This window comes from Lissotriton helveticus, chromosome 6 (genome assembly GCF_964261635.1).
Source record: "Lissotriton helveticus chromosome 6, aLisHel1.1, whole genome shotgun sequence".
In the NCBI taxonomy this organism is placed as follows: Eukaryota; Metazoa; Chordata; class Amphibia; order Caudata; family Salamandridae; genus Lissotriton; species Lissotriton helveticus.
This window is the reverse complement of record NC_136067.1, coordinates 908,809,931-908,821,997: the sequence shown is the minus strand read 5'-3', so window position 1 is coordinate 908,821,997 and position 12,067 is coordinate 908,809,931. Positions and strand designations below refer to the sequence as shown.

The 12,067-nt window shown below is 48.2% G+C and overlaps 1 protein-coding gene across 2 annotated transcripts in view; it reads right to left on the bottom strand.

The window, feature by feature from the left end:
- The window catches only part of LOC144761595 (uncharacterized), a 489,105-nt gene that overhangs the window by 86,186 nt on the left and 390,852 nt on the right, over positions 1 to 12,067 (bottom strand). For both annotated transcript variants that reach the window (XM_078646893.1, XM_078646894.1), the window contains exon 10: positions 3,786 to 3,951. In XM_078646893.1, the coding sequence (XP_078503019.1) occupies positions 3,786 to 3,951 (166 nt within the window). The remainder of the gene's footprint in view (positions 1 to 3,785; positions 3,952 to 12,067) is intronic.

Genomic DNA, 12,067 nt, shown 5'->3' with positions numbered 1-12,067 from the left:
CAGGGCATTAAAGAAGCTGTTGAGAAGAAAGGAGCTCCAGACTTCTCCTTGGTCCGATGCCACCCTTCCCCATGAAGGGAAGATGGCCCTGCCCGGTGCCGGAAGCCCTGCCCTGCAGGGACCGGGCCTCCCAGGCAAAATCCATGGCTTCGCCCACCTCTCACTGGGGATTACTGGAGCTGTTCAGTCTTCAGGAGTCTCAGACTCCTTTCCGGCACAATACCACCCTGCCACAGGTAAGAAGGATGGCCCTTTCCAGTGCCTGGAATCCTGGCCTTTGGACACTGGGCCTCCCAGGTGAAAGCTATGGCTTTGTCCTCCTCTCACAGGGGATTAAGGGAACTGCTCAGGCTGCAAGAGCACTAGACTCCTCCACGGTCCAACGCCACTCTGCCCTATGCAGGGAAGAGGGCCCTGCCCAGTCCAGGGCCTGTAGCCCTGGCCTGCAGGGATCAGGCCTCCTTTTACCCCTGGGGTTCTGGAAGTCCCCATTTCAAGAGGGATTGAATTGTAGAGGGAAGCATCTTCCCAGGAAGGCCTGAAGGATGAGGGATGGGGTTGGGTGGGGCTTAACCCTCCCTGGCTCTCCAGATCTGGACTCCAGGAAGGTGGAGGGCACCGACCTAGGGCACCCTGAGCTGATGGACTGGGGTGACAGTCACTACCTAGGGCATGGGGGCTACAGACTAGGGAGGACTCATGTGTTCCCTCAGGGTGTGGAGAGGAGACAGAACCACATTGAAGGTCCTGACACTGGGCAGATACTGGAACAGGGTGGCTGCAGACCAGGGAGGAGTCTGGGGCTCTTGCAGGCTGAATAACTCCAATAATCCCTACAAAGAGAGGTAGGCGAGCCATGACTTTTGCCTGGGAGGCCGGTCCCTACAGGCTAGGGCTCCCAAGGCCCGGGCTCCAGCAAGGTGTAAGGCACTGACCAAGGTCACCCTGTGCTGATGTACTGGGATGACAGTCACTACCCAAGGCATGGCGGCTGTAAATTTGGGAGGACTCTCATGTCCTTCCGGGGGGTGGAGTTGAGATAGGACCCCCAGTAAAAGCCCTGCCACAGCGCACATCCCACAGAAGGGTGAAGTCGGATATAGGAGGAGCCTGGGGTTCCTGCAGGCTGAGCAGCTCCTGTAAACCTCATTGAAAGCCAAGTGAATCCAGGGATCCAGGCACCATGCATGGCCACCTTTCCTACTCGCTCCAGGGTGTGTTGGACCATGGAGGAGTGTGATGCTCCAGTAGAGTGAACAGCTACTGTTCCATGTGAGAGGTGGGCAAATCCATGGCTTCAGCCAGGGAAGTCTGATTCTCACAGTCCAGTGGTGCCAGTCAGCAGCCAAGCCTCCTAGCTTGCCCAGGAAAGGGTGACACTTCACCCACAAGGGTTTGTCAAGTTCAAGATGTCCACCAGTTAGCTTGTTGGCTTTGTGCTGACATTTTATTCTCAAGGCCAATCCAGCCAACCACTTCATCTGCCAAGCAGGGCTAATTTAAATTACTCTGAGACCTGGTTATAATTTCACACAGCCTTACTTATTTTCAGCTTAGCAAATTTCTGTGTGGCAACATGCATTTTCCTACTTCTGGCTGTGTATCTCTTATGAACTTAGGTGGCTTCTAGACTTTTGATCAGAGAACTAATATCCCTAATATCCTATCATCAAAGGTTGCTGATAACCTTTGGACTTTTCATATTTTTATGCATATCAACATTTTGATCTGAACAGTGATGTGACCATAATTGTACCATCTCTCCTATACCTCCCTTGGATCCTCAGCCACAGTCACTTTTACAAATGTTCGGCAAAGGAGATTATGTTCCATTCCATCAAGCATAGGTGCAACCACAATTGGAAACAGATCCCTAATTTGTCATTTTCTCCCTCAGCTATATTTGTTAGCCTCTCGTAATCCTAATTATTATCAGAATAGTCTTGATAGTCAGGTAAATATCTGGTCACTTTTTACAATTTGAACCTTATTTTTCTACACAGCTTTAGGGGTTTATTACGAGTCTGGTAGTTCATGAACTGCAAGACTTGAGGAGCGCACACCGGTGGCGGTTTTCCGACTGCCCTATTGGGACCAGGGCAGCTGGTCGACCCTGGGACCACTGCTACTGCCAGGTATCAGAGATCCCTGGCGGTGGCATGTCGGTCTTGAGGCTGCAATTACGAGTTTCCTCTCAGGTCGGTGCGACTGCCTCACGCTGTGTGGATGCAAACAGGAGGGCACAACATGAACTGCAGCAGTACATGCTGTGCAGGTACTGCCTTTGACGTTCCCATTGCAGTTCCTATTTCATAGGCACCACCCTGGGAACACCAAAGAACTGCCCTCCCGCCAGGAGAAAACTCCTGATCTGGCGGGCAGTTCCTACATGGGTTTGGCGGTGCGGACTCATAATAAGACCCGTAGCCTCTTAGTGTTACAAAGTGTTCAGCCTCATCTCTACCAGTGGCGTGCAAAAATTGTTAATTTTCTTTTATGAAATTTCAAGAAATTCTAGGAAAAACAGGCAAAGTATGCTTTCAAAGCAAAAGGTATCGTGGTAGTATCTTCCTTTACTTTTTTACGGGACTGCACACCGATTATAAAAAGAAAGTCTTGTGAGATACCAGGAGGAGGAGGCTGTTTTCAGCAGACAGAGTCTGGGCAAACCACTATCCTGCAGGAAAATAGCATGCACAATTGGACACCATAAACATTTGAGAAATTTCAGTAGCATAAACCATCATTTGAGTTTTTTTGTGAAATTTTGCATTGGCCTCATCTCTGGCTTTTGTGAACGGAGGAGACCTTGTTACATTCTACTTGCAATCTCTGTGACTTAGCAGTATTAACAGCATGATCATGGCACAGTTGTCAACCCTTTTCCTTTCAGGTACTCACAATGCTTAGTAAAGCTCCAGATGTTTGTTTGTATCTGCCAAGTAGCATCATCTTTTGTGCACCAGCTCCAAATAAATCACAATTGACACAATGACATATAGCTATGTATGTACCTCGAACCATTCTCAGTTAGCTTTGCCTCTCAGTAGGTAGCTTAAGATCCTTACACAGATGGCACAGCCAGAAAAAGAGCAAGAGGTGAGGGGGGAGGGCGGGGGGGGGGGGGCGGCGAGGGGGGCGGAGTCTACAGACGACGAGGGAAAATAACATTTAAAAAAAGAGAAACACTTATTTTGTGCTCACCGCATCACCGACTCAGCGTAAGGAGGTGCAACAAAGAGAAATACTTTTATTTCTCCTCGATTTTTTTCTTCCTATGCGTGCTGCAGCCACACGCATAGAAAGAGGAAAATGCCTTTAATTATTGTTTTTTGTGCAAGAAGGCATACCTTACTGCACAAAAACAATCATCCCCTCAGTGCAGGCACCCTTGCAAAATGATGCAAGGGTCTGTGCGCTGGCAGAAAGCTGCTGTTTGTGCACCAGCGCAGGGTATCTTGTAGATACGGCACATTCCTGCCCTTTTATTTGTACACATGGCAGCGCAGCAGGATGGCTTGCTATGCTGCCGGGCATCAAAATATTGTAAATGAGGCCCATAGTCCATTGGCATAGTCAAGATGGAAGAGCACTAATGTGATGGTAACTTGAACCTTTTATAGGAAATCAAGGAAAGCAAAATTCATCACAAGGTTCGAGGTTATTTTCTGTATAAACTGTTAGAAGTATATCAATAGTATACTTCTATTACTTGTAACTGCACAGTTCATTCGAAACATTTGAATGAACTTTCCCCCCCCACTGTACGTGCTGAATATGCTTACTTGCAGTTCCTCATGCTTTTCATTATCTCTGCTGACTTTTGCTTCTGTTGCTTTCTTTTCTAATTCCTCTTTTTCAATCTGAAGCTTTCTCATTTCTTCTTTTTTGAACTCCTCTAGGCGGCTTAGCTCATCTGCCTTAATCTTCTCCAATTGACCCAGTTTCGCCCTGTCAAATAATAAAAAACAGAGAGAAAAAGAAATTGGCATAACATAAGATCAGGCGAAAGGACTGCAATCTGAAAGGCAATAGAAGAAAAGGCTCTAGGGCGGCCACCCCGCCAGCTGCCAGGCAAGTAGTTCCAGCTACCAGGGTTTTAACTTCTTTTAAAGGCTCTCCCCGATATATTGTGGTCTACCCAGGGCATGAGGGTCTTCAACTTTTGGGGAGACACTTGATTTTTTAAAATGTGTGTGCAGAGGTGAAATGACAGGCCCCCAGGGGAATCAACACTTTTGTTCCAAGCAGTACGGAGCACTAGAGCACTGAATATCTTTGGCCTGGAAGCATTTCTCCTGATAGGTGTGCCATTTAGGTCCATATACTCAAACTTTACTTATTTAATGTTCTTATATCTGTTTATAGTTCATCTCAAATTCAGCATCTCTAAATCGCACACATGCCAACAGACCCGGTCCAGTCGGGCAACTCCTACTTTTTAAAACAAAAAATGGCTTTATTTTAGCTGCCTCCCCCCTGAAATGCTGTATTTAAAATCTCCCTCTTTACTCTTTTCAAATGTTTGTTGGCAAGTATGATATCCCATAAATAAAGATTTATTATTTGTTCATGGCTCGATGACTGCCTGAAACTATCTTCTCTGTATCATCTATGTGAGACCTGGCATCCTTGGCGTGGTTTTCACCTAGCATGTTGCCTTCCGACCTTCTATTTTTTCTTACTTTGTTTTTGTTGGCCTGAGGTCGCTGTGCACTTTACCACAGCTAACCAGTGCTAAACTGCTTGTACTCTCTCCTTAAACCATGCTAGATTGGCTTATACCCAATTTGCATATTTAATTTACTTGTAAGTCCCTAGTAAAGTGGCACTATCTGTGCCCATGGCCCCTTAGATTAAATGCTATGAGGGGGCCTGCAGCACTGATTGTGCCATTCACTTAAGTAACCCTTTAAACATGCCTCAGGCCTGCCATTGCAGTTTGTGTCTGTGCAGTTTTAAATTGCCATTTCGACCTAGCAAATTAAACCTTTTGCAAGGCCTAAACCATCCTTTGTTATGCATATAAGTCACTGCTAGGGTAAGCCCTGTACAGCACAGAGGAAGGGTGCAATGTATTTAAAGACGAGGACAGGTACTGTTAGGTTTTACATGTCCTAGTAGTGTAAAACACATAGTTATTTTTCACTATTGCAAGGCCTACCTCTCCTATAGGATAACATTGGAATTACCTTACACTTTATAGAAACTTGGCATTTTCTTGCCTTAGCCATTTGATGCCTGCAGCCTGTCTCTGGGTCCCATGACTGGGTGTGGGTGACAGCTGGACTTTTTGTATTCCCCCTAGACAGTCACACACAATGGGAAGATTAAGTGTGACTGGATGAGCAATCACTGGCAGGATGAGAGGGGAAGCTGGGCTCAGCCCCACTTACACTTGAGTAGGATATGCTGCTACAAGGACTGCCACTCTGCTGGACTGCTGCCCTGAAGGACCTGCTGCCCTCTTGCCTGGGTGAGAAAGATTGGGCATGCATCTCTTGAACCCAGAACCCAGAGTAACTCCAAGAACTAGGTGGCTGGCTTCTGATAAGAAGCCTTCAGGGGCAGCTCCTCAGCTAAGGCAGAGGTGTGTTGTCCCACTGCTCTCAGAGCAGGAAAAATAAATGAAAATAACTTAATTATCATCATTTTATTTTTTGTAAGTCGGGCTGGGGCTGGTGCCACAGGGGAAGGAGTGGTTTATGCACACTAAGTGCACAAGACTGCTTGACCGGCTGTCTGGGACTGACCAAACAGTTAAGCACATTTAGCATGTTCCCCAACAGGCTGCATTACACAGCCTGGTGAAGAACATACTCAAGCTCCCTGTCCCCGTCTGAGTGCCAAATCAGTTCACTCAGACCAAGCACAAAGCTGCACTGCAGCATTGTGATTGGCTTATGGGAGCCTGGGAGCCTAGCCCAGATGCTTCCTGCTGCTTTCTGGTTCCAGGTTGAAGCAACGTCGGAAATATGGCGGCCGGAGTCTGTGAGGACAGAGGTAAGTGTTTTGCTATTTTTTTATATTTCCCCCCCCCCACTCCTGCCTCGCCACCCCTGGTCCCTGCCAGCCGCTACTGGAAGCCTTAGGGACACAACAGGCTTCCAACAACCTTGCATCTGGACATGGACTCTGCCATCTGTGAGGCTATCTTGCAAAGTGATGCCACCCCAGTCCTGAACCCTTGGAAGTAGGCCTAAGGTGCTCTGCCAGCCTGTATGGTTGCAGAGGAACCGACAAATCATTTCTGCTGCGGAGAACAAAACCAAGCAGAACCAAGGCATCTTTGCTGCTGCATGGATTGGACATGTTGCAAAGTCCTGCATCACTTCCGATGTCCAATGGAAGCGCCACTGTGCGACGCATCCTCTGTGCAAGCCCTCACATCTTTTGTCAACGTCAGACTTGACGACCAAGCAGGACTTGGCGTTGCAGCCTCGCAGCTCTCCGGAACCAACACATTTCCCCGACTGCGTGCCACATCTTTGTCGCTGGGCTTTGCAGTGTAAGCCCTGTTGACAGGATCCTCAACGGCAAGGCAAGCCCTTGCATCACTGCCTCACTGCATCTCGGAACCCACTCATCGCTTCAGCCGTGCAAAGCATCTTTGATGCGGATTCTCGCAATGCTCCGCGAACCAGGATTTAAGGTAGTTAGTTCAGCTGGACAGATTGGGTTCCTAAAGCCGGCCCGTGCTCCATCGCAATTGCCATGTACTTGTGACTTTCCCCCTGTCCAACGTGACCAGATCCGCAGTTGGTACTCTCTGCTTTTTGGCGCTATTTTCACCAAAAATCTTTATTAATTCATTACTCTGGTTCTACTGATTAATTGGATTTTTGTCATTTTGGTCTTGTTTTATATATTAACATAAGTTCTATTTTTCTCACTTGGTGTGGGATCCTTTTTCTGTAGTGTTTTTACTTTATTACTGTTTGAAATGTAGCACAAATAATATATACAGTCCCTCTGAATTAAGCCTGACTGCTTTGTGCCAAGCTACCAGAGGGTTGAGCTTGACAAGGGCTCACACCCCAATGAACCAACAACCTAATTTCTCATAGTCTATAACATTTTACAGTTTGTGTTGTGCTTCTGTGTTTTGTTATTTTGTGCCAGAAGAAGAGGACACTCATGTTTTGACACTCGTCGGAAGGAAGACTTTAAAGTAAGTCTCTCCCACTGCCATGGACATAGCATTTTGTCAAGTTTAATTATAACATACCCTGGTGTGTGTGATCACCGGCAGCTGACCCATTTCTGATCCAGCCCTGCCAAGTGCCACGCATCAGGAGTTAGATTGACATTTTAGTGCTGTTGTGCTCATCACTGCAGTAGACCACAATAGTCACGCATTTATAGCACCTCAGAACCACCCGGCTAGGCATGCTGAAGGAGGCTGCAGGGTGGTGACTTTAAGCATGCAGCGCTTTTTGCTGGCAGTGCGTGGAACTGCCCAAAGATCATGCTGCATTAAATTCTGACATCTCCATTGTGTAAAACTTTACAGATTTCGTTTTTGAAATTAAGGTGTAGTGCGGAACGGGCGCTCACTTCAATCAGCCGCACGCAGCCGCAGCTCAATGTCTCATATCACGTGGTCTCTCAGTGCATGTAATGGTTTGTGGTGCTAAAAACAGTTAAATCTGCAACGTTCTGCGAGTTCAATCACGTGGATCCATAGACGGCGCCTTGTCACTTGTTGAGGTATTTTTTTTTTTACACAATTCGTTATTAAAAATTTGTTAAAAAGTACACAAACATAGAATAACTGTTACAAATCAGTCCAAAAACCGAAAAAAGCCATTATGTTCATAAATAAATATGCAATGCAATGAAAAACTGGAGAAGATGGAGAAAAGAGAGAAAATTACAAAGAACAAAAAAAATAGTACTATTATCACTGTTTCAAACATTGACAAAGTAAATAATATAACAAGAATAATAAATGTGCACTTACAAGAAATACAGAAATATATACATTCAGAATTAAAATCCCTCATGTAAACCCATGCACATCGTGAGTATAAAACATAAACCAAATTAGGGTGAATCTATAAAAGGACCCCATACACGGTTGAAATGAACCAAAAATTATAATTTTAATGTATAATTAATTTTCTCCATAATCTTCGAGCTTGTTGTTTTAAGGGCAAGGCGCCACTCACTGTGACCACGCTACAGTGTCTTGACCTTGTGCCTCAGCCAGTGACAGGCAGTCGCGACGCCTCAGTGCTGCTCTGGGCTGATTAAGAGGCCGCGCTCTCACACACTGTTGTGTTCCCGGGGTGATAGGCTCCGGGAACTCTGGAGGATGGTGGCACTATAATAATATTACAAGGCCTAGAATGAATGGCTCAGACACAGGGGTTGCTGCTTATTCAATCACTCCGCCGTCACCAACTGGCGTACGTGCGGACGTGACGTCCTTTATTCACACGGGTCACGTGAGCATGACGGGGCACGCCTGTTACGCCACAGGCGGAAATACAACATTCCTCCCCAACCAATAAAAAAACAAAAATGTCATTGTGTACGAAACGTGATCTTCATACGCCATTCACAGTCTATCGCTGATCATAACAACACACCACCTCTCGCAAATAAGCGCTTAATAACCGGAACAGTCTTACTTGAAGTAGTCTCTCAGGCGACTGGAGGGCGCGGGATTCCTCCGCAGCCGATGTTGGGTTGTACTTCTGCTCGGGACTTCAGCTGCAGCAGGATTTGGCGGGATTGCTTCACTCGCGCCTTCAGGCCCGCTTCCTTGGTGGTTAAGACTTATATCTCCCGCTCCTTGGCATTGGCTGGGCACCTCGTCAGGAGTTGGGGATCCTTCCATCTGACTGGACACGTCCATAAAATCACTGACGTTGGCACTACCCCTGACTGGTGCTCTGGCGGGGGAAACGAGGTCTTCTCCGACCGGTGTGGAGGGGGCACCGACGCTCCCGGATTGATATTTTTTTGAAGTATGAAACATTTCGAGTCACAGTCTCTCTCCCTCTGGTGGCAACTATTCGGGTTCCCTTGACGTTGACTACTGTCCACGGCTCTCGCTCATAGGGCAGTCGGAATTTTCCACTGTTGGCCCTATTCTTGAGTAGTACAACATCTCCCACGACAATTTGGGGTGGCCTGGCCCTTCTCCGTTGGCTGACCTGAGCATGCGTCTTCCTGCGCCCGGCTTCCACTTGGTCATCATTGGGGGACTCATGCTGCCATTGAGGATGGTGAGGAATGGAGTCCATCATTACTCGACCCATAAGCAGGTGTCCGGGAGCAACGCCCGTTGTGGTATGAGGTGTTTGGCGATAACTCCTGAGAAATGTGAACAGGGCCAGTTCTAGACATTGCCCCTTGTCATGCGCAATTCGGATTACCTTGTTAAGAGTTCGCATGAATCTTTCTACCTCGCCATTGGCCTGGGGCCATCTTGGAGTGATTCGGTGATGTTGGATGCCCAAAGCCTGTAGGTAGTTAGCTAATGCTTGGCCTTGAAAGGGAGGGCCATTGTCTGTTTTTAGTTCTTTCATCAGTCCGTGAGCAGCCATTATTTTCTCAAGCTTGGGAATTACCTCGGCAGCACTGGGGGTGGAGATGATCTCGACTTCAGGATATTTGGAGTGGTCGTCAATGGCTACCAGGGTGTGGCGGCCATCTGGGAGGCTGCCAAAATCGAGACTGACACATTCCCACGGTGACTTTGGCCGAGGTTCCACTAGGATAGGAGCCGGTCGAGGCGTTTCTCCGGCTGTTTGACAAGCCGCACAAGATCGGACCACACTTTTGTGCAAAGGCGGGACTTTGTTTTGACCATGCCTTGATGGCCGACATGAGCCAATTGGACGGCGTGTACGGTCAGGGATGATGCTATTACCAGCCGATGACCCCTCAGCCGGCACCCAGTGCTATCCTCATTTAGCTCCTCTCTCACATGATAAAGGCTGCCCAGTATTCGTTGCGCCTCACTGGTCAGAATTCTCCACTCTTCCTTGGCTTTATGCCAGTTGCCGTGTCGCACCGCAGCATTGGCTCTCTGGAGACAGTCATCTCTTTGGGTTGCTTCCGCCAGTTTCTCCATGGATATTGGTAATGGACAGGATCGAGCGGTGATGCACCTCACATATTCCTCCGTGTCAGCTGCGTCCTCCATTTCTTCCCGAGTTGCCGCTCGAGGATGGCGTGATAGATAATCAGCGGGGTTTTGGATCCGGGCTGGTATTATACCCGGCAGTTATAATTCTGGAGTTGTAGCATCCACTTTTCAATTCTCGGAGGGGGCTTAGAGGATGTTCCGGAAAATAAGGCTACAAACGGCTTATGGTCCGTTGCGACTACAAACGGCTTCCCGTAGACGTAGAGGTGGAAATGGCGGCAGCCCCAATGTATCGCTATTGCTTCCTTCTCAATCTGGGAGTATCTCTGCTCCGTTTCTGTGAGCGACCGGCTCGCAAACGCCACTGGCGTCCAGTCCTCTTCCACCCTCTGTCTCTGCATCAGCACTGCGCCCAGTCCTGTGGGACCGGCCTCCACAGCCACGAGGGTTAGCTTCATCGGGTCGAAAAAAACCAGGGTGGTTGCTTCGGACAACACCTCTTTGATGTCTTGAAAAGCCTTGTCTTGTTCCGGGCCCCATCTCCACGGGGTGGCATCCTTGGTGAGTTCTCTCAGCGGCAATGTCAAATTGGCCAAGTCGCGAATGAACCTGCCACAATAGTTTACCATTCCCAGGAAACTTCTGACTTTCGTGACAGTCGTGGGAGGATCGGCTTCTTTGATGTCCTTTACCTTCTCTGGATCAGGGTTGACGCCATCAATCGAGAAGGTGTACCCAAAGAATTGTAATTTCCTTTTTAGAAATTCACACTTTTCGCGGTGCAGGGTGAGTCCGGCATCCCTCAATCTTCGTAGCACCTGGGTTAACCGATTGTGATGTTCTTGGACAGTTCTGGCATGAATCATGATGTCGTCACTGACATTTATCACTTCCGGGATGTCCGCTATGAGTTCCTGTATCACGTTTTTGAAAACTTCTGCGGCACTGGATATCCCGAAACTGAGGCGAGTATTTCTCCGGAGCCCCAGGTGTGTGGAGAAAGTGGTGATGTTTCGCGATTCCTCATCTAGGACTAGTTGGTGATAGCCTGATCTCAGGTCCAGTTTGGAAAACCAACTCGCACCTGCCATTTCACCTATTAGATCGTCTATCGTGGGCGTGATGTGGTGTTCGCGCTTGATTGCGACGTTGGGAAGTCGCATGTCCACGCATATTCTCACCGCTCCCGGTTGTTTAGGTTTTCGTGTGACTACTATCGGCGAAACCCAGGGGGTGGGACCGGTCACTTTTTCTATTATCCCTGCCACTTCTAGTTTCTTAAGTTCCTCCTCCACCAAAGGACGTAGGTGAAACGCTATCCGGCGGTGCTGCAAAGCGACTGGCTGGACCGTATGATCAATGTATAAATGCACCTCCTTCCCTTTGAATTTTTCAATCCCATGGAAAACTTCTTCGAATTCCGCCAGTAGCTGTTGGATTGATTCTGGATGGACGCCAAAAGCGAAGGTCACAACTCCCAGATCTTCGGCTGCCCGGCATCCTAGCAACATTCCTTGTCCATCTTCGGATACGAATATGTTGGTGGTTACAGACCGGTCTCCATGTGATATGGTGGTCCTGAATTTTCCCCGGATCCGGAGAGGTGTATCTTGTCCATATGCAAAGACGGTGATGGCTGATGGGGTTAGCACTGGCGGTGGATTTAGAGTTTGGTGTAGCGCAGACGCCATCAGATTGATGGTGGCACCGGTGTCAACCACTGCCATGACTTCATGGGCCCCAATCTGGATCCCGCACTGGGGCAATCGTCGTGCCGTCCGAGTCGAGGTGCCAATCATATGTACCTTGTGCACCGTTCGCTCCTCTTCCTCATCATCGTCCATATCGCTCGGACTTGGATCCCCTTCGGGTACTGTGTTCACCACCTGTCTGGGCTTCCGGTATCGCTTTGATCGGCATACTTTTTCAAAATGGTTATAGCGTCCACACGCCGAACACCGTTTT